The 23,339-nt window shown below is 36.7% G+C and overlaps 2 protein-coding genes across 2 annotated transcripts; both read left to right on the forward strand.

Moving 5' to 3' along the window:
* The first annotated feature begins 3,958 nt into the window (after positions 1–3,958).
* Positions 3,959–4,769, forward strand: LOC131430111 (gamma-secretase subunit pen-2). The gene is made up of 3 exons (XM_058594809.1): positions 3,959–4,140; positions 4,205–4,309; positions 4,372–4,769. Exons 1-3 carry the CDS (start codon positions 4,080–4,082, stop codon positions 4,509–4,511), a joined length of 306 nt encoding a protein of 101 aa, XP_058450792.1. The 5' UTR covers positions 3,959–4,079; the 3' UTR covers positions 4,512–4,769.
* On the forward strand, positions 4,765–23,328 carry LOC131430110 (cilia- and flagella-associated protein 57). Its single transcript, XM_058594808.1, has 8 exons — positions 4,765–5,193; positions 5,254–5,337; positions 19,587–20,497; positions 20,558–21,093; positions 21,153–21,623; positions 21,680–21,917; positions 21,976–23,054; positions 23,111–23,328. The coding sequence occupies exons 1-8, from the start codon at positions 5,021–5,023 to the stop codon at positions 23,252–23,254; spliced, it is 3,636 nt and encodes a 1,211-aa protein (XP_058450791.1). The 5' UTR covers positions 4,765–5,020; the 3' UTR covers positions 23,255–23,328.
* Positions 23,329–23,339: the final 11 nt, after the last annotated feature.

Consider the following 23,339-nt stretch of genomic DNA (forward strand, 5'->3'; position numbering starts at 1 on the left):
TCGAAACAAACTAATGAAAACGAATAAACAACTTCACAAGAAATTAGAGAAGAGTGTAAACAACAGAACGCAGCCATAAAAATTGACAAATTCTGAACCATTGCGAAATGGCAGCGTCCATACTTTCTGGGACAGTCTTTAACATGTAAATATAAATTTTGCATCTGCATCGATGTAAACTTCAGTTAAATTAACTGTGAAGTTAATGATATGACTTATCTTTACATGCTATGTATTATGAATGTAAGTGAATCGCGACGCTCCTTTTATGTGCATCTAAGAAGATGCAACACTTTTTAAGTGTGTACACTAATAGATAAAACGAGATTTACGCTTGATGTAAACACAAGCAGGCAGTAATTTTATTGGTGATTACACAATATTACATCTATTAACATTTAAAAATAAATGTTGCGTCTGAATCGATGTAAGCTTCCGCTAAATGAACTGTGAAGTTAATGATATGACTTATCTTTACATGCATTGAATTGTGAATGTAAGTGAATCGCGACGCTCCATTTATGTGCATCTAATAAGATGTAAAATCACAGGGTTTTTTAAGCTCACAATGCGAAAAGAATCAAACGACAAAGAAAATATTGTTTTTTCACAATGGCTGTATACTGATCGCTGTAATTTGGAAACCATTATTAAGCCAGTTGATGAACTTGTTCCGTACCTTGTTGATAATATTGACGAACTTATAACTTATGACTTTGTATGCAGCGAATAGTCAGAGGTTCTAACGAATAGAAAGGATTCATGAAAAGAAGATGAAATTCTTGCGATTTGTGATTTTTCTGAAAATTATTTATTTATTATTTAAAACGTTACTCAAGTATATCATTGAATTATTTCTCAAGCAATAATACATCAATTTGACGTTTACTATAATAAATAGGCAGGCAATGTACAGGCCCGTGATCGGGCTGGAGAGCCTGCACGCGGTAACAAACGACAACGATCAACGATGCGTAAACTTTGCAGCCTCCCGAGAAATGGTAGTTCGAAGCACCTTCTTCACCCGCAAAGATATCCACAAAGCCACCTGGAGATCACCTGATCAACATACGGAAAATCAAATCGACCACGTTCTTGAATCTAATCCGACTGGTACAAGAAGAAGAGGAGCGCAGCGAGCGAGGTGGATCGATCAAATGGAGGGTGATCTCAGAAGCATCCGTGCATTGAGTGGCTGGCGACGAGCAGCCATGGACCGAGTTATGTGGAGACGTATGCTTGATACAGCAAAGAACACCCCAGGTCTATAGCTGTTAGATAAGGTAAGTATAATAAATAGGAAAATGAACTTGAAAATGTTAGCTTTATTATCATATCAGAAGTGATGACTTACAATACAATCGCAGTTTAGTTGTTCATCTCCAAAAATAATAAATTCTATGAAACTTTTCCAAAATTTATTTTATGCTTGATGAAGAAGCAGCTTAATACAAAAATTAAAAAAAAAACCTCTTTAGCTTGTGTAGATTCCAGTCGAAGTATGAAGAGTAGAGTAGTATAATAATGCCAACACAATATCTGGCACTCAGATATTCCACAGTGTTGTGACTATTCCTTGTGGCAACGTGGCAACATGGAGGCGAAAAGATATTCATATTCAGAAGATGAATCAATAATATTTTACTTGTAAAGAAATAATACAAAATAGCATGCAAGACAACAAAGAAGTAATAATGGAATATTTGTTTAATAACACAAACTTTTTTCTATGGGATTCTAGGTGAATTAAAATATACTTAGTTTCTAAATTAGACTATATCTAATCACAAACTGAGTTTGATGAGATTCTGAGATATTTATGATTTTCATTGGTTAAGTTTTCGATAAAAATTCACTGAAAAAAAAATCAGTTTGGACAAGGAAAAGTATTTTTCAAATAATTTTTGTCGTGAATACGACTTACTTTACTATGGAGCGCCTTTTCAAAATTTACCCTCTGAGAGAGTGATAAGTTTTTGATCGTGAATATCTCTTGTTGTATCTAACGAATCAACATAATTTTTGCTACATGCCATCGGAAATATGATCACAATTTTATGATAAAATTTTCAGTTGTGTGACATAATTTCAAATAATTCAAAATAAAACTTTTCTGAAATGTTTGGTATAAACGAGTATCAAAGAGGAATGGAATGAATCCCGTACAGCATTCTGATAGTTTCTTTCAATGAAATGCAAATCCAAAATAAAATAATCGACATTAAAATTCTGTATGCGGCAAATTTTATAGCCGTTAGGAACGCCCTTCAGTTAAAAAGCTACAAACAAAATCACGTAAAAAGAAACCTCTTAACAAAAATTGGATCAGTTTGGATTCTATCGCCACTGCGAGCAGATCTATTGTATGTCGTTTGCAAAGCTAGTTTCACTTCCGACAAGAGCGATTACGTCACAGCTGCCAGTTGTTTGCATTGGTGAAAAAACAACGGTGAAGAGCATCACCTCAGTTTAGTGCAAATTTAGTGCTGTTTGATTAGATTTGTGCACTTTTCGCTGTGTGAAATTCTCAGTAATCGAGATCAAGTGAAGCCTTCTTTGTTTTTGAAAAAAATGTGAAAAAGGGGAATGCTTGCATAATTCATACAATTGATCAACTAATTAATATTCGGAAGTGTTAAGGAACATGTCAGTTGTTTACGTATTCACGACATCCAGTTATGTCTCTGACATTACCCACCCGTCTTTTTTTTTCTTAAAAGTGTCCAACTTGAATTTTTGACGATAGGAAGGGAACATAATCACTTAAACAAAATTTCATCCAAATCAAAAATAGCCATATGAAAAAAATGGTGAAAAAATTTAATCTTTTTCAATAGACGGTCTAATTCATTTTTGAAAAAAAAAACAAGGTCAACTCTAAATACGATTTTCCAACTCTGAATACGATTTTCCGCGAAATTCCTTGGGTTTCGTCAATAGAGCCTATATTGTCTCCAGGAAGAACTAAGCAATAAATTATCACTCGACTTATCGTTTCTGATACCGTTTTCGTTTTTGAACCTACATGCGGGCGACTCTGACTCCGAGTAAAACAAACACGTGGTACGCGCCCTAAACAAAAACTCATAAAAAAAGAAAAAATAAATGCATGGATGCGTAGTGCCACCCAAGAATATTTTCAGAACGAAACTGCGCGATTGGAGTCCGATCTAGAGCGACCTCAAGTTGCTAAACGAAACATATCAAAAGTTGTTTGAGCGGATCTGGTTCAACTCTCGGGCTGCTCTGATCAATAAACGAAAACGGTATGAGTTCTTGATCAACATGATTGACATTGATTTTATTAATCATTGAATTTTCGCTCACTTCATGAATGCCTTAGTTTAAAGGTAGTCGACTCACGCCATTTTATTACACTCGACATGGACGATGCTGACTTAGGTAGGTATTTTTGCTAGTTTCCAGTCCATTTCAATAGTTTATACTAGAACTCTAGGAAGAATTGGTCATTTGTCAGTTTCATATATCCGAAAAATTTGAAGATGCAAATTTATGCATTCAGTTTCACAAAACTTTCATCTCGAATTTAACTATAAATTAGCTCGAGCACGTGAAATATCGGAGATGAAGACGGAAACGAATTGACAGTTCAATTCGCTTTTTCTCACCCAATTCCACACAGATTTCCGAACCAATAGGTTGGCTAAATTCATTCGGAGTCGGTTGTTGCACTGGAGTCCGTATTGATTCGGATTTCATAATAAATTCCACGTGAAATATTAAATTAAAATCTTTCGCCCACTCCAAATGGATTGGGAATTCATTCTAAATTGGTAATGTGGACTTATTCAGTTATACACCTTTCTTTGATCAACAGCGCTACCTGTAGGCTTTTATATGCATCATTTTAGTACATATCTTTACCGCTAGTTGCATATCTCGCTGGTTGGAGTACGAACTATTCATTTTGCGTTACGTGCGTAATGAAATTTGACAACGAATTGTTTTGTTTTGTTGATTCCGATTCATCATCAGCGGACTCGTCGATAGTTCCGAAAGCCCGTTCTTAGTCCGATTTATTATCTACAGTTTTGTTTTAAAACCTTCTCAACCTCAAGATGGATCTGACGAGAGTTCCAAACGAACGCAAGCTATATCTTTGCAAGTGGTATTTCAAAGGTAAGTAGAATCCAACATAACTAAATTAAATTAGTCACCTCCAACAGATTGCTCATTACTCTAGTCGGATTTGCACTGCTACCATTCGTGTGGGCAATCAATACTTGCTGGTTCTTTAGTGAGGCTTTTCAGAAACCGGCCTATGATGAACAGAAGGAGATTAAAAAATGTAAGTTTCTTTCTCAATTAAAGTATTATAAAACCACTTTCATTACTTTTCCTACTTTGTAGATGTAATCCTGTCCGGAATCGGATCTCTTGTTTGGTTCGTGGTTATTCTGACGTGGGTTACTACTTTCCAACTGAAGCGGACTGATTGGGGTGATTTTGCAGATAGTATAAGCTTCATCATTCCTCTAGGAAAAGCCTAATTTAGTTTAAGCTAGTACTTATGAGTGTGATTTATAAATTCAATTTTTGTTTAAGTGCTTTATTTTATAACATTCAATTATATGACCAAAACATAAAACAACAAGCTTGGTTAAGATATTGCCTTTTTCCGATAATTTTCTGATAGTGATAGCAGATACCAAGGCAAAGTATTGACAAAAAATATTTTATCAGTTTATTGAAAATGTTTCGATAATAAAGTAACATTTTATGAAATTCATCAACATTGTGAAAAAGTAGGCGTCTGTTGTTCATTTCTTTTCAATGACATCGAAAGATACCTGTTGCATCATACTCCAAGACTCTAGCCTCTGTGTATCGGAACGTAGTTTACGAGTATTGGCATTCGTTACCACGGAGTCTTAAGGTTTGTTTATATCGGTGGCCTGATTTCAGTTTGCAACCCGGTCGCTAATCGATAGAAGGTTTGAAAAGATTGCACTCTGCACAAATTCGTTAGTTCATTTCATATAGCTGAATTTGAACACAGATGGAGAAGGAAGCTCGAACAAAACCGATCTCTATCGTACCTAAAAATGTTTTTGGACTTCGGACCGACATTCTTGGCAATGTGCATTTCACTGTTAAGCAAGAAATCATCTATCCGGTGGCAGGAGTTCTAGCTATTCATGATTATGCGACAAACAAGCAAAAATTTCTAAGGTAGCATTGCTGAGTTTGCGAGCTCCCCAAAATCTAAGTCAAACTATTGCTCAATTGCAGATTTCCCGAGAATTACCATCCAGAACGAATCGTTATTAGCCCTGATCGGAAGTTCGTTGCAGTTTCGGAGAAAAGCGCTGAGAAGTAAGTAATGAATATTGGTAATTAAATATTAGTAGGTTTTCGAGAACCCGTATAGAAGTCTTTTATCACAATCCGGGAATTTTATTACAACCTTGAATGAAAATTCTATCTATTTGCTTACACTTTCAATCAAAGTAGAATTACTGACCTACCAGAAAAAAACAAATTCAACGATTTGCATACTGGGCCTATTATTCCACACTTCGTCTTTCTTCATCTTTCACAGTGAGTCTATGAACTAAGCACTACTTCCGATGAATTCCAGCAATTAAAGATCCGTTTTTGCACAGTCTTATTATAGCGTGAACTTTACAGTTTGCGAAAACAACAATTATCGCTGACATTATTTGCTGTAAACACAGATAGGCAACTTCCTTAAAATAGCTGCACGAGTAATGTAGTGAAATTTATCGAAAGATGTCTTAAAACTAATGTGCTATCCAGAAAAAAAACTTCTTGAATAATATGGATTTTGGAAATTTTACACACAAAAAAATAATGTTGATTAATTTAAGAAGATGTCTTTATTGTGATCTGTTGTTTCTATTGGTAACGGATCAATCGACTGATCAGATGAATGAATGCGTTCGTGCAATTTTAAGTTAAATTTCCTAGAGTATTCTTTGCCGCACACTTCACATTGATGTCGACTACCCGTGTGACGCAACATGTGTTGGGTTAGGTTATTTTTAGTGGCAAAATCTTTTCCACATATAGTGCAATGATAAGGCCGCTCTACCGTATGGCTGTATTTGTGGTCTGTCAATGCTGAACTGTTCACGAATCCTTTGCCACATACGTCACACGTATACCTATAATCACCCGTATGTGTGGATTTGTGTGCAATTAGACAATGTTTCATGGCAAAACTTTTTCCACATACAGTGCATTTGTATGGACGATCTCCTGTGTGAGACCTCATATGAATGTCCAAAATCGGTTTAGTTTGAAAATCCTTTTCGCATACCGTGCATTTGTACGGTCGCTCTCCGGTATGACTGTATTTATGGTCATCCAAACGTGATTTTTGCACAAATCCTTTGCCACATACATCACACACATACTTATAATCACCCGTGTGTGTCAACATGTGTGTGCTTAGAGCACTGTTGGAAATATAGCTTTTCCCGCATACAGTGCATTCGTACGGTCTCTTGCCAGTGTGAAGGTACATATGTCGTTTAAGATTTATTCGAGTGTGCAAATCTTTTCCGCATTCAGTGCATTTGTACAACCGCTTAACGGTATGAGAATTGAGGTGGCCTTCCAATGTTTCAGTGTTGCGAATTTCATTGTCACATACATCACTAATGAACTGCTTTTCTCCGGTATGGACGGACATGTCTGGTTAGATGCCCCTTTGAATTATTACTTATCCCGCAATATTACATTCAAATGATCGCTTGCCTATATGCGAATACTGTTATTGACGAACAAATCGACCGTCCCACGACAAAAGGGCCTAACTGCAAATGACAGTTTCTCTTTGTTTACTTTTTCTTTTACGATTTACCGAACAGATTTTATATTTGACGCTTTACTCTTCGCAAAACTTTCAAGGTAAAACTACAAGCTTTCGATTTATATTGGAAACTATAGAGAATCTGCAATAATGGCTTCGTAATAATTAAAAGAGAAAGTAAACAAAGAGAGGCTCTCATTTACAGTTAGGCCCTTTTGTCGTGGGACTATCGAAATCAGGTATTTATTTTGAACTAGAATATCGTTTATTGTGGTGAGCTACTTGGCTGTTTTTTCTCCTGTAGTCCTTGTTGATATCCCGTACCTGTTTGGGACTCATTAATCTGAGAAAAAATAACCGCAAGCTCTGAAATAAGAACTCAGGTACCATGATGTCCATTAGCGACAGAAAAAATAGACTTACCTTGCAGTAATGTTATTCCAGGTAAGAAATCGTGTGATGTTTGCTGTCTTCTGTTTATTTCTATGATTGTTCCTCAATTGAGATGATGCAGATTGATGGCACAGCAGCTTAGGCTGTACTACCAGCTAATTTTCATTTAAAATCCTACGTCGAGTTTCCAAAGTACAGATAAAATTATTTTTTTCGTCAAAAATTTTTATACAGAATTTCAATTTTCACTGGCGATTTGCAAAGATTGCATTACGACAAGATAGCGAAACTGCAATCTGCATCGATTCTACCCAAGGTGCACTGATAAAAATTTGTACTATTGATTCATACGTAAATAGTACTTCAATTTAAATGCTTTTTCATTTCAATACATAAAATAAGAGCAAATTCAGCAGCTAGAAGTTCTATTTGGAAGATCTATAATAGAGCAGAAACGTATCCCCAGCAAGCCGTTCTAGTTTTATTTATTCGACCAGTTCTTCTGTCAAATTCTAACGCTTGTTTCAGTTTTAGTTATATTATAGACCACCCATATGAATCTTGCAGCTGCTGAATTTGCTCTAAGGGCATATTCAGTAGTGTTCTAGTTCTAGATACATAATTTATGACAGTTACAAAATTTAAATCTGAATTTTATAACAAGAAATACTGGCAGCCTCAGCAGTGTTTTACTCGTGTTTCAAATATACAAAAAATAGAACGGTATCGTAGATCAGTTTTAAATTTGACAGAAGAACTGGTCGAATAAATAAAACTAGAACGGCTTGCTGGGGATACGTTTGTTCCATTTTCTGCTATATTATAGATCTTCCATATAGAACTTCTAGCTGCTGAATTTGCTCTAAGCGATTTGTTTTAAGATTTCATGTGCAAATTCTTTAAGATGCAAGATTAGATTATTCTTCACTTTGCTCTAGAATACAGATTGCCAACCATTCTGGTAGCAAGGCGCATGTTTGATGAAAAGCTAAATATAGTAACGTATTAAGGCTGTGAACCATTTCGCGGTTGATTTTAACTTTTGGTTAAAATCTGACACTCAAGCGGTTAATTTGATGTTTCAAAAATAACCCCGCTCGAGAGCATGGTTATTTTTGACAGATCGATGGTTCTTGAAATGAAAATTCTAATATTAATTCTTTAGTTGAAATTATTTTCAGTGGAAAATAAACCCGAATAACTTTCCGTCCGTTAAATTTCGAAATGGGTCAGATTTTAACCAAAAGTTAAAATTAACCGCGAAATGGTTCACAGCCTAAATTACAAGAAATCACCAATCCCATCAGTAATTTTCCGAGAAGCGATATCACGTGGTGTAAGCAATATTTACATCAAAACTACCCACATTATCGAAATTAGGTTTTTTACCGTAACTGCTAACCTCAATCGAATGAACACTTTTTGACAGTCCAGCAGTACTGTTTGTAAACAGAAATTTCTTTTGTTTGTTTATTGACAAATTGGATCAGACCATTTACGGTCCGTATCACCTAAATGAAGTTTTAAAACATTTGTTCACGATTGAATACGGTTCGTTTTTGATATTTATTAAATAAAAGTGACTAGTTGCAAAGTGTAAAGATGATTGTTTTAGATGTGCTCTTCGATTTTTGTTTAAGCTTGTTTGTAAACAGTACCGCTGAACTGTCAAGAATGAATACTTGTTCATTTGTGTCGTCACGATAAAAAACGTAATTAGGTTTTGCACGATGACGACACAAATGAACTGCCGATGAATCAAGTTCATCTTTGACAGTTGCCGTGTACTTGTTTTGTTTTGCGACTGCAAGTTAAAAATTGGAAAAACTACGAAAAAGTGCCTGTTCAAAACGTATTCCACAGTGAAAATAACTAAAAAGATTGCCCTGTATGTGTTTCCAGCATCAAGGAGCGATATATGTATGAATCTGTTGAGTGTGAGGCGACTTGCAATTTTTACATTCGAACGATGAACTTTTAAACTGTAAACAAGTACACGTCGACTGTCAAAAAAAGTTCATTCTGTTCATTTTTGTGAGGTTATGTCATGTTCGTGCAAAACCTAATGACGGAACCCACTTTATCGAAACGACGGAATGAACAATGAATTCTTACTCGACTGCATGATTTTTTAGTGCTCGATCGGTTCAGTGCTAGATTTTTCGCCTGAGTTGGGTGCTCGATCAATCCAATTGACATCACTGTCTTATAGTCTCACTGATTATAGATGTCATTGAACATTAGCTCATTTTATGAATGTGTTAGTGTAAAAGTCAGTCGACTACAGTCCAGCTAGAAGGGTGGATGATGCTGACTAAGGTAGGCCTTTTTGTTAATTACGATCGAATTTCAATAATTTATGCTAAAATTCTAACTCACACCCACATTATCGAAATGACGGAATGCGCAATTAATTCTTACTCGACTGCATGATTTTTCATTGCTCGATCGGTTCAGTGCTAGAATTTTCGCCTGAATTTACTGCTCGATTAACCCGATTGACAGTGACATTATAAATGTCATTGAATATTCGCTTGATAATGCCCACATCATCAGATCCGCATCGATTCCGAATCAATTCCGAATCGGCGAGTAATTTTCATTCGGAATTCCATGTAGAAATCATGTGGAGTTCCGAATCAATACCAACTTCGGATCTGATAATGTGGGTATGAGAGTCTGTGTTCAATTCTGCTTAAAAATACACTGTTACCCTCATTATCTAATCCGAATGGATTCCGAATCGGCGAAAAATTTTCATTCGGAATTCCATGTGGAAATCATGTGGAATTCCGAATCAATTACAACTCCAGTGCAACAACCGATTCCGAATGAATTTCGCCTACAACCGGTTAATTCGGAAATCATTCGAAATCTTCTTCTTCTTCTTTCCCGATTTTGCACGTTTTCGTGGTGATTTTCAGTCTATTTTTAAACGAAAACATTATATAACTGAATGTACAAATTTAAATCTTCATGTTTTTCGGATATACAGAACTAGTAAATAACCAGTTCTTTTTAGAATCCCAACATAAACTGTTGAAATTCGCTGTAAATTAACAAAACGGCCTACCTTAGTCAGCATCATCCATTCCTCTAGCTGGAGTGTAATGAAATGGACTAAGTCGCCTAAATTTTACACTAACACATTTGTCGCGGACGCTCTAATTAATTTTAATATTTATGGAAGATTTCTTCTGACAAGACGGCCGTAAGTAGAATCGTAAAATCAGGCCGATCCTAGAATAATAGGCTGAGTTATAAAATTTGTATAATGTTTTGTTAGGATGTAGCGTCTAGACAAAATCGGCGCACAGTATAGACAGGAAATAAATATATTATTTCTTTTGCATCTCCTCTGAATGGGAAAACCCATATCAATTGGTCTATTGAGACGCGCAAAGATAAAGGTAAATCAGCAGGTAAAATTAGCATATTTGTCTGTCCCTTTTGAGGTTTGAAGTGTAGTAATAGAATAAGAAAAGTGTACATATAGATGTAAGATGGAAATAATAAAGTAGTCTGTTTTTAGTTAGGAAACAACTCGTGTTTCTTTTTGACGAGAAGAAAGAAATCCCTTCGTTTGGAAGGAGCTCGTTTTCCACAAGGGAAAACGAGAGTTAAAAAAAAATTTAAAAAAAAATCCCTACTTCGTGTAGGAAGAAATTTTCAGTAGTTGGAAAATTTAAATGGTGACCCCGACGTGATTCGGCAATCCTGGAAAGTATATAAATTTACTTTCAATGCGGTGACGAATGTTTTAATGTGCTCTTTACGCCGAAAGTTCGTAGTTGCAAGAGTGAAATTTCCGACGTGATTCGGCAATCCTGGAAAGTATATAAATTTACTTTCAATGCGGTGACGAATGTTTTAATGTGCTCTTTACGCCGAAAGTTCGTAGTTGCAAGAGTGAAAATTCCGACGTAATTCGGCAATCCTGGAAAGTATATAAATTTACTTCCAATGCGGTGACAAGTGTTTGATGTGCTCTTTACGCGAAAGTTTGCTGTTGCAAGAGTGAAAAATCCGACGTAATTCGGCAATCCTGGAAAGTATATAAATTTACTTCCAATGCGGTGACAAGTGTTTGATGTGCTCTTTACGCGAAAGTTTGCTGTTGCAAGAGTGAAAAATCCGACGTAATTCGGCAATCCTGGAAAGTATATAAATTTACTTCCAACGCGGTGACAAGTGTTTGATGTGCTCTTTACGCGAAAGTTCGTAGTTGCAAGAGTGAAAATTCTGACGTGATTCGGCAATCCTGGAAAGTATACTTCCAATGCGGTGACAAGTGTTTGATGTGCTCTTTACGCGAAAGTTCGTAGTTGCAAGAGTGAAAATTCTGACGTGATTCGGCAATCCTGGAAAGTATACTTCCAATGCGGTGACAAGTGTTTGATGTGCTCTTTACGCGAAAGTTCGTAGTTGCAAGAGTGAAATTCAACCAGCAAACAGCTGGTGAAGGATATTCAACCGGCAAACGGCTGGTGAATTCAACCAGCAAACGGCTGGCGAAAAATAGGGTCGGCAGCGGATAGTGAAGAAAATTCAACCCGCAAACAGCTGGTGAAGGATATTCAACCGGCAAACGGCTGGTGAAGGATATTCAACCGGCAAACGGCTGGTGAATTCAACCAGCAAACGGCCTGCGAAAAATAGGATCGGCAGCGGGTAGTGAATAAAATTCAACCGGCAAACGGCTGGTGAAGGATATTCAACCGAGATACGGCTGGAGAATTCAACCGGCAAACGGCTGGAGATATTCGACCGACAAAAACGACGGGTGATAAATTAAATAGAGGTATGTGTTTACAAGTATCTAAGCTAGGAAGCCAGGTTTCGTTCGAATCTCAATTCGAAAGCTAGAAGAAAAAAAAAAAATATCAGTTTTTCCTTTTTGTAATAATATTGAAAAAGTAGAGATTAACCTTCGTAAGGTAACTGCTCTACTAAAATGACGCATCCATTTGTAGTCAATAAGAACGGGCATTGCAGATTGTGCAATGAACCCGACAATAAAGAAGATTTAGTGGCATGTGACGAATGTGACCGTTGGTTTCATTTGTCATGTGCTAAACTACTTAGAAGACCGGGAAAATCTGAACGATGGTTATGTATTAAATGCAAAACCATCGAATCAGAAATTCTTAGCTTAAAAAAAAGAGACTCTTCTCCCCATTCAGGGTTTGAAGAAATGTTGAGAATCCAAAGGGATTCAATGAAAAATTTGGTGGATTCAATTAAAGAAATGAAAATTGAACCACAAGAGAATAATGTCTTGAGTATTCTCAAAAGGCAATCCTTGATGGAGCTGCCGTATTTCGATGGCTCATACAAGGTATGGCCTCGTTTTAAAGCCACATTCGAAGAAACCACAAAAGAAGGTGGTTTCTCTCAATTAGAAAATTTGAATCGTCTCCAAAAATATCTGAAAGGAGACGCCTTAAAATTAGTGAGTACCTTGCTCATTGATAAAGGCAATGCAGAGCTGATAATGAAAAAATTAAATCTGCGATTCGGAAGTCCAGAAATTATCTATTCCAATCTACTAAGTGATGTCCTTACTCAAAGGAATCCGAAGTTTGAATTACCTCAAACTGTCATAGACTTTATAACGTCTATTGACCGATTGGTTAATAATATGATTGTAATAAAACACGAAGAATATTTGAACGATCCAAGATTAATTCGTGATTTAGTGGCCAAGTTGCCAAGTAATCTACATCAACAATGGTTGAAATACATTGCTGATATAAAAGATTTAAGTGATGATAATATTTTCATCCCTAATTTAAAAGATTTCAACGATTGGTTGAAACCCCATGAAAGATTGGCGACAATGCTACTCTCTGAAAAAAGTGAGAAGCCAATACGTAATGAACGAATACTCGTTCATGAAAAGAAAACAAATAATAGCGAAATTTCGCGGGTTAAAAGAGCTGTTCTATGTTTTGTATGTAAAGACAAACATAGAACAGTTGATTGTTCCAAATTTAAGGGGATGGACATTCATCAGAGATACACCTTGGTGAACAAACACGGATTATGTTACGCTTGTTGTACGTATAACAATCATAAAGCAAGTGAATGTAAATTGTTCAAAAAATGTGGCACGAATGAATGTCAAAAAAGACATCATTCATTACTACACAAGAACTTGAATAATGACGCCATGAATATGGACCGAGTTAATCTTCATACGAAGGCAAAAGATTCAATTTTATACCAAATTATTCCAGTTACTTTAGAAAACAAGAATAATAAGGTTCACACTTTCGCCTTTATTGATCCTGGATCATCGGTAAGCCTAATTCGGGACGATATAAGGACAAAATTAAAAATTAAAGGGAGAAATAATCCATTAACCCTTTCGTGGACAAATGGGGAATTACAACAAGAAATGGAAAGTGTAGAAATATCTGTGAAAATATCAGGGAAAGATAAGAAACCATACATCCTCAAACATATCAGGAGTGTATCGGAATTAAGTCTTCCTTCACAGTCGCTCAAGGTTCAGGAACTAAAACAAAGATATCCTTACATCAGTGATATTGATTTGCAGGCTTACAATAATGCTACTCCGACGTTACTATTAGGTTTGCCACATTCATACCTAATAGTTTCAGATGAAATTAAAACCGGTAAATTCAATGAGCCAGTTGCACAAAAGAGCAAGCTTGGTTGGATTTTATCAGGACGGGTACTGGGTAAACCAAATCGTAACAATCATGTTATGATGAATAAAGAAATTATCACAGTAGAATCTATTAACAGAAAGATGGAAGAATACTTTAGCACAGAAGCATTCGGAGTGATGGTGCCGAAGAAGACATTAGTGTCAAAGGAAACTAGTAGAGCTAGCTCCATCATGAATGACACAATAAAATATAAAGAAGGAAGCTATGAAATTGGCTTACTTTGGAAGGATGACAATGTCCAATTCCCAAACAGTTTTAATGCTGCCCTAAAAAGGTTACAGTATCAAGAGAAAAAGATGCTCAAGAATTCTGAGTTAAAAAATTGGTACATAAACAAAATAGAAGAATATGTACAAAAAGGTTATGCGCGAAAGCTTACGCTGTCAGAGGCAGGCGAGTATAATCCAAAAATTTTTTATCTGCCTCACTTTACAGTAGTGAATCAAAATAAGTTACCAATAAAACCTAGATTGGTGTTTGACGCGGCTGCGAAGGTAAACGGAGAATCATTGAACACAAAATTATTGTCCGGGCCTGATGCAACTGCTTCCTTGTTAGGAATACTAATAAGGTTTAGAGAAGGTATTTTTGCTATAACCGGTGATATACAAGAAATGTTTCACCAAGTAAGAATACGAAAAGAGGATCAAAACGCTCAAAGGTTTTTATTTAGAACAGACTTTGAAGCTGATCCCCATATATACGTTATGCAAGTAATGACATTTGGGGCTACTTGCTCACCAGCATGTGCGCAATTTGTAAAAAATACAAACGCACGAATTTTTCAAGAGACAAAACCAGATGCTGTTAGAGAAATAGAAAAGAATCACTATGTGGATGACTATCTCGATAGCTTCGAGAGTGTTGAAGCAGCATCAAAGGTGATAAATGAGGTCATTGAAATCCATAGACATGGGCATTTCAATATAGGCAGCTTTATTTCAAATTCGAAAAGGCTGCTGGAAAATATTCCGAAAGAAAATAGATCAGACGATAAAACAAAGTTGCTCGGAAATGATGAAGAATCATATGAGAAAGTGTTAGGAGTATTTTGTGAAACCGATACCGACTATCTTAGATACAAGGTCAAAATTCCTAAAGAACAAGAATTTACTAAACGTCAATTACTTTCGCAAAGTATGAGCGTTTATGACCCCTTAGGTCTACTGTCAAACATTACCGTCCAATCACGAGTTTTAATACAAGAACTTTGGAAAACCGGAATAGGATGGGACGAACCAGTTCCAGTTGAAATCAAGGAAAACTGGCAAAATTGGTTAACAAGACTCGAAAAGGTAAAATCATTAAGAATACCGCGTTCTTACTGTCAGTTGCCGAATCCCACTGAGCAGGAGCTAGCAGCTTCTATTGAAAGACAATGTGATAACGCTATTCTTGAAATTCAAGCAATCGCGCGTCAGAAAAGAAGCAGAGGAATACTCGGATTCCTTAAAGATCTCCTTTTTGGGGGCGACGATGTGGAAGAAGAATTGAAATCGTTGCGAATTCATGAGGAACAGAAACTTCATGAAATTTCTCAAACGATGAAAATTCTAAACGAAAAGGCAAAGGTTATGGGCAACGATCTGAATCAAAGGATATACCATTTGAATACAGGCATGATATCCTTAAAAGAACGGTATTCTATCACGCAGATTGAAGTATTCTCCAGGAAACTTCTTGAAGCAACGATGTTAGCATCTCAGTTAGCTGAAGGAATAATTCAAAAATATCGTTCAATTCGTCAAGATCCTTTGAATAAAAACGAATTGGAGGAAGTGTTCAACAGTATTAAGAAAAAACTACCTGCGGGTTATACAATCCTGCGGGACCCACTTGCTATTAAATTCGGAGTAAAACTTTGCAATAACTCCATAAATATTTTAATGGAGAATGTAATAATAAATAAGGATAACTTTGAAGTATTCAAAGTTATACCAGTTCCAAGTAATGGAAGCGTGATTGAAGTAGATAATCCAATAATCGCTATCAACCATTTGGAAGAGTTCTTTTATATTAATGAAAACTTGATTCAATTTAACGAGAGCCACTATCTGGTAAATCAACCTATACTGACAAAAACAGTTGACTGCGTTGCGGCTGCCATCCTTCATAAGGTTACAAAAGAAAAATGTTTGTCGAAAAAGCTAAATGAAACTTATGTTCAGCTAACACCAATGAACAATCAAAATACGGTTGTTTATATAACAAACGAACCAAGGAACATAATTGTTCATTGTGATAATGTGATTATAAATCCTCCGTACAAGGTTGCTATGGTGGAATTAACTTCCGATTGTAAAATTTTGGCAAAAAAGCAGGTTTGGTATGCACAAATGACAGGCGTAAACTATAGAACTAAATCATTCTTTAAATCTATCGATCAGTTACCTTACGAAATTGAAGTTAATCAAAAGAAATTAGTTAAAAGTAACATGACGTTACCTAAAAATCCGTATGAAGAAGTAAATATCATAGATGAAAGGGTTTCAGAAAACCGTCCATATGAAAAACATTTATATGCTTTAGGAGGAGCGACTAGTACAATCATAATTACGTTAATCATTATATTCTGTTACATATATTTTAGAAGAAATAGAAGACAGAGTAGCAATAGTAATAATCAACAAAACATGTTAGAAATGCCACAGTCACTTATAAGTATGCTACAAATGAGGAGATCTAATCTAAATGAAGAATCAATCATGTAACAATTGAGTTAAATCGGTAAATCACCATGCGGATGATTTACGGGCCCCGGAATGTCGCGGACGCTCTAATTAATTTTAATATTTATGGAAGATTTCTTCTGACAAGACGGCCGTAAGTAGAATCGTAAAATCAGGCCGATCCTAGAATAATAGGCTGAGTTATAAAATTTGTATAATGTTTTGTTAGGATGTAGCGTCTAGACAAAATCGGCGCACAGTATAGACAGGAAATAAATATATTATTTCTTTTGCATCTCCTCTGAATGGGAAAACCCATATCAATTGGTCTATTGAGACGCGCAAAGATAAAGGTAAATCAGCAGGTAAAATTAGCATATTTGTCTGTCCCTTTTGAGGTTTGAAGTGTAGTAATAGAATAAGAAAAGTGTACATATAGATGTAAGATGGAAATAATAAAGTAGTCTGTTTTTAGTTAGGAAACAACTCGTGTTTCTTTTTGACGAGAAGAAAGAAATCCCTTCGTTTGGAAGGAGCTCGTTTTCCACAAGGGAAAACGAGAGTTAAAAAAAAATTTAAAAAAAAATCCCTACTTCGTGTAGGAAGAAATTTTCAGTAGTTGGAAAATTTAAAACATTCATAAAATGAGCGAATATTCAATGACATTTATAATGTCACTATCAATCAGGTTGATCGAGCAGCCAACTCAGGCACTGTTTGAATTGAAATCTATGTGGAAAAAAATGTGACATTCATGTGATATGCATATAGAATCTAGAGGTAACGATATATCTTATCGTTTTGATGCGCATTTCAAATAAACACAGCATGATTTTCACTAAATATCAACAGTTTTTAAGTTAAGTGTATATTTTCATGAATTCCATGTGTTCTACAAGTAGTGATAGTTCAAATGCTTTGCACATGATGCTAGCGTGCAAATTATTTTCAGTGTATTTTCGCTGTTATTTCAAAAGTTTATACTCTTAAATTCAATTGTTTCGAAATCAGAAAAAGTTTCAACTGTAAATTTTTACACTTGTTCTTCAAAGTTTATGATTTTTCGAAGCCTTTTAAAAGCAACGTTGGACGTTTTTGTAGGAACAATAATATTTTTTTGTGTGTAGAGATTTCCGGAATCGGATTTTTTTTTTGTTTTATGTCAAATGTTTTAGAAATGCATCAAACATCGAGATTTATCAAAAATTTCCCCGAATTATTTTTTTGCAACCGCAATGACAATGAAAATTCGCATAGAAAACCGTATGGATATCGTTTAAAGTTTCGCAACACAGAAAATGGCCAGAAAAGTTCAGTTGTTTACAAATTGATAAAACCTCGGAATATAGGTTAGGGACAGTTGGCAGAGCTGAACTGAAGACTGATTTCGCTCTCTCCATCTATTTCATGATTTTCTAGACTCGTTCATAACCAACTTGCCCTCTATCTCATACCGAACTCACCAAACGAGAGATACTTCTATCTAGAAACAATCTTTCAAAAATATTTATCGTAGAGCATGTAGTTTTAATTGTAGGTAATACTTGTAGGTTTTACATGTATAGGTAATAATGATCATAAAGGGTGTTGTGATCAAAAATTAGTCAAACATAAATGAAGACAAATGAAGACAAACACGAGGAAAGATCATAAGTGCAAATGACAGTTTCTCTTTGTTTACTTTCTCTTTCGAGTATTACGGTCCAATCAGTAATCTTTCCATCTAACACTTCACATAGGATAATAGCAAAAACCATCAACTTTCGATATGCACTGTAGAATTTGTTGGAAATTACTGGAATTTGCCGTAATAATTGAAAGAGAAAGTAAACCAAGAGAAACTGTAATTTGCACTTGGGACCTTTTCTAATGTTCATCGAGAAATACGAGAAAAGGTCCTAAGTTCAAATGAGAGTTTCTCTTTGTTCACTTTCTCTTTCGAGTATTACGGTCTTGATTACGGCTCAATCAGCAGTCCTTCCATATAACACTTCACATAGGGAAAATAGCAAAAACCATCAACTTTCGATAGAAACTGTAGAATTTGTTGGAAATTACTGGAATTTACCGTAATAATTGAAAGATAAAGTAAACCAAAAGAAACTGTCATTTGCACTTGGGACCTTTTCTAATGTTCATCGAGAAATGCGTCGGTCAAATTTTTAAAATACAGTTCATAAACCATAGGAGAAATATGTTCATCCAAGCTCCCTGTTTATCGAACACGAATTGCAGGGTCCTTCCTACAAACGTAAGATTGCCTCGAACTGCATAAACTTGACAACGGTTATTCGCGTCTTCCTGAGAATCCGCTCGATTAGGACCCTTTATACATTCATTGGACTCTGAGCTCTGACAGAAAGAGAGTTCATGGCCATTCTTTTTTCGTAATGGCAAGATGCCACATTCAACCAAACCGGGACGGAACATTTTTTTGGTTGATGATCCTAGTCGAGATAGACATAGAAACAAATGACCTCCCAAGCAACCAGAAGTTCCACAATTACTTAAAAAGTCAACTTTCTTGCTGCTTAAAAGTACACGCGGAACTTTTGAGAACTTGAAAGTACAGATCAAGTTCCGCGTGAACTTTCTAGCTGCTTAAGAAAACACGTGGCAATTTTTGAAAGTACAGAACAAGTTCCGCGTGAACTTTTTCGCTGCATAGAAGCTGAACAATGTATTCTAAAAGCAGCTTAGAAGTTCGTTCCGCTGCGTCGCGCGAACTTTCAAGTGTGGATAATTACTTAAAAATGGGCTGCTTAGAATGCTATTGATTAACTTTGAGAGCTGCTTAAGCCAAATCAGTCCCTTTTATCCGAACTTTTGGTTAGTTGGGCTCCTAAACGAATATTTCTTCGCACACTTCGAGAGCTAAATGTGTTCTAAAATTGCTGTCACCTTTCCTTTTCCAGTTGTCATACAAAATTCTTGTTCAAGAGGCAATTTCAAGTCTGTCTTGTTGAAGCTCATTCTTAGTTCAGCATGCTTCTTTCCAAACTAGAGCTAACCGATTCAAATTTTCAGCAAATCTCTGGTTAACATTTACGAAATTGCTACACTAAAGAAACGCAAAACTCTGCAGCTGCCCGTCGACTGTCCAAACACCCAAATCGGCAACATTTGCTTTACGTTCGACTCGCGTGGAATTGCGGTCCTGTCCGTCGAACCGGACGCATTCCTCTCGATCTTCTCATTCGACAAAAACGAGTCGCTCATCATTGGACGAGCGTCGAACTCCAGTCAGCGAGGACAGGCCAACTATTTATCATGCAATCCAAGCGATGCGACGATCGTCGCCGTCGGTGGATTCTACATGTTGAAGATCATGAACAAAACGGACAAAGGTTTCGGTCAAATAGGCAGTGTCAAGGGGGATAACTTACTGGTCACATCGATTGCTTGGCTAACATCGGATTCGCTGGCCGCAGGAACGGCCGAAACTGAATTAATCATAGTCGAATCAGGAGAACTAAAATTGAAATTAAGAGCAGACGATGTGGAAAAGATCGACTTGTCAGCAGACGTGGAAGGCGATCCGACTTCTCCGCTGGATAATGCGACCGGAACGAAAAACGATAACCACGATGTTTTATGTCTAACGCAGTTCGAACAAGGTTTTCTTTACTCAATACACAACTCGGTTCACGTGTTTGAGAAATCCTCAAACTATGCGTTTATGAAAAAGTCGATCATACGAATACCGATAACACTGTACGACGAAGAATTGTACAAGATCATGAATGTAGCAGTTAACGCTGAACAGGATACAATCGTCGTTGCCACAAAACATTCTCAGATCTACATCGGAATGCTTTTTGTGCCGGAAACACTGGATGTTAGTGAGCTGGTATTTCGTCATTTGGGTGAACCTTTGCATGTTAGCGGAATCGTCGGATTGTCGGTGTGTTCCTGGAAGCCCATCATCATGACAGCATGTGAGTTAGATCCATCCAAATGCCTAAGCTAATAATTATAGTCTCATTTCTCAAATCTAGCAAACGATCTCACTATTCGATTATGGAACTATCAGTCCATGAAAATCGAGTTGGTTAAAAAATACCAAATAGAAATAGGAGTAATTGCGCTTCATCCTTCGGGACTCTTCGCTGCTGTAGGTTTCATCGACCTTCTGCGGTTTATGCAAATCCAACTGGATGATTTGAAGGTCACCAAAACATTTAATTTCCCGAGTTGCAGCCAGTTAAAATTCTCTAACCAAGGTCACTTGTTGGCAGCTGCACACGGAAAGACCATTAGTTTGATCTGCATCTTTACATTCGACGTAATTCAAACGCTCAAAGGTCACAACGGGAAGATACTTAGTTTGTCTTGGTCCATGAACGATGCGATTCTGGCTTCCGGAGGAAGCGACGGAGCCATCTATAAGTGGAACGTGGCTACCGGAGATCGCATTGAAGAAATTGTTCAAAAAGGAATCCATTACAGGTCCCTAGCCTTGACGGGTGACGCAAACTCCGTCTACGCGATTACAAACACCGGTCTAATTCGAGAAATGTTTAAATCTGATATCGTAGGTTTTGAGCTAGTTGCTTTGTTTGAAACCATAATTTACTATACTCATATTTACAGTATCGCGAGTTCAAAATCCCCGAGCTAACTCCGCTGACGGACATTGCAATGTCGCGATCAGATGCCATCATGTTCGTAGGAACCGAGAAAGGTCATCTATACTACGTGGATAGCAGTAATGGAAACTGTAACAACTTTCGATTTTTCAATACGACGATCACAAAAATCTGCATAACGTACAATGACAGTACATTGGTAACTGCCGCTTCAGATGGTACCTTAATTATTTGGACAATCCTGAACATCGAGGGCAAAACAGCTGCGCATGCACGTGAATTAGGACTTTGCACAGATATTCTCATTTCTAGACAAGATCTGGTCGATAAGAACGATGCGATAACAAAACTGGAAATGAGAATTCAGCAGCAGATCATGGAGTTCCAGTACAAGATGCAACAAGGAGACGCGTTTCATTCGGAACAGATGCGTGACATACACCGCGACTATTGTACAGCAATTGAGGAGTTGAAGGTAGGAAATGAATAATTATAGTACCTCAATCTAGTACAATGACATTGTGCCTACAGAAAAAGAACGAAGAAATGGAATATGCTCATCTTGAGGAATGTAATCTGATGACCGCTAGTATCGCACAGGCCAAGGAAGATCATCAGAAGGAAATGATGGAATTCGAAGCTCAATTCCACGAAAAGATCATTATGGAATACGACAAATTGTCCAACCTGAAGCAGCATATGGACCAGATGCGAGAAGACTACGAGGTTAAGCTACGTCGATCAGCTGGTTGTTTACAGGACACAATCGGTATGAATATCATGGATGTAGCTCATAGGGACAAACAGATGAATGTTTTTATTTTTAGAATCTTTGGAAGCGGAGCAGAAAAAGAAACTAAACGAGAAGCAAGAAATAGTGAACAGTCTGCTGAAGGAGTTAGATCGTAAAAAACGGGAATTCGAAGAGTACTGTAAGCAAGTCGATGTTGATAACGATCGTAAAAAAGTTGAGTTACAGTTGGAATACGAGAAAAAATTAGAAGAGGAAGAGGAAAGCTGTATGAAATGGAGAGGCGAAGCTGGAGTACTTAAGAAAAAGTTTTCCACGTTAAGTCGTGAAGCAGAAAACCATCGTAAAGAAATTGAAACGTTACAGTACCAGCATGGACGATTCCAGCAAGCAATTAAACAACACCAAAAGGATATCGAGGAATTAAAACGAGAAGTAATAGATCGAGAAGCAGTGATTAGAGACAGAGAGAGAAAATTGCATGAATTGAGCAAGAAGAACGGTGAACTGGAAAAGTACAAACAAGTTCAAACGCATAAGATTAATGAGCTCAAGAGTCAGATCGAACCCAAAGACAGAGAGATAAAAGATAAGAAAGAAGTTATCGGTGAGATGGAGAAAAAACTAGAGGAACTGCAGCAAGGAAACAAGCGACTTGCCCTGCAACTACAAGAGCTTCGCGATAAGTACTATGGAGCCGATCTAGAGTTGAGAAAAGAAAGACATCTATCCCGCAGTGCAAAGAACCAGTTTCAGCAAGTATGTCGGGAAATCTACAACGTCTCCGGACTGATACAGAAACCAGACGAATTGAAAAGAGGTATTACGGACATGTGCCACCGCTACTCGGATGACAAGGAACTGCAGAAATCACTCGCTCTAGACGAAGATGTCCAAAATGAGTTCCTTCGGCAGAGGGAACATCTGGAGAAGATAATGAAAAGTGCCAAATCGAAGTGCAATAGCAAGAAAGACACTGGCGAAGGTATGAGACTGATGAAGGAAAACATGGAGCTCCTAGCCGAGTTGAACAAATTACGGGAACTGTTGAACGAGAAGCAGCGCGCGTGTACCAGAATGGAGGCTCTTTTGGGACTATCCAGTAAAACAGTTTCCCCAAGAGAAGCAAAACTGAAATTGGAAAAAGCTGTTGCCGTATGTGCAATCAAATAGTGAATATTTATAATATGTTACGACTCTCATTATTTTAGGATAAAGATGAATTGGAAAATCATCACCAAGAACAGATTGCGAAACTACAGGACCTTATTAAATCATTATCTAATGAGAACCAAAACTTACGATCAGAAATTGTCACATTGAACAAAAGAAATAACGCAAGGAAAACCGATTGAGTGCTGACCAACTAGTTAATTTTAGCTTAGTTAAAAACAAAAATAAACTTTAAAATTTCAAAATAATAAATGAATGCAGTAAGTG

Source organism: Malaya genurostris, chromosome 2 (assembly GCF_030247185.1).
Source record: "Malaya genurostris strain Urasoe2022 chromosome 2, Malgen_1.1, whole genome shotgun sequence".
In the NCBI taxonomy this organism is placed as follows: Eukaryota; Metazoa; Arthropoda; class Insecta; order Diptera; family Culicidae; genus Malaya; species Malaya genurostris.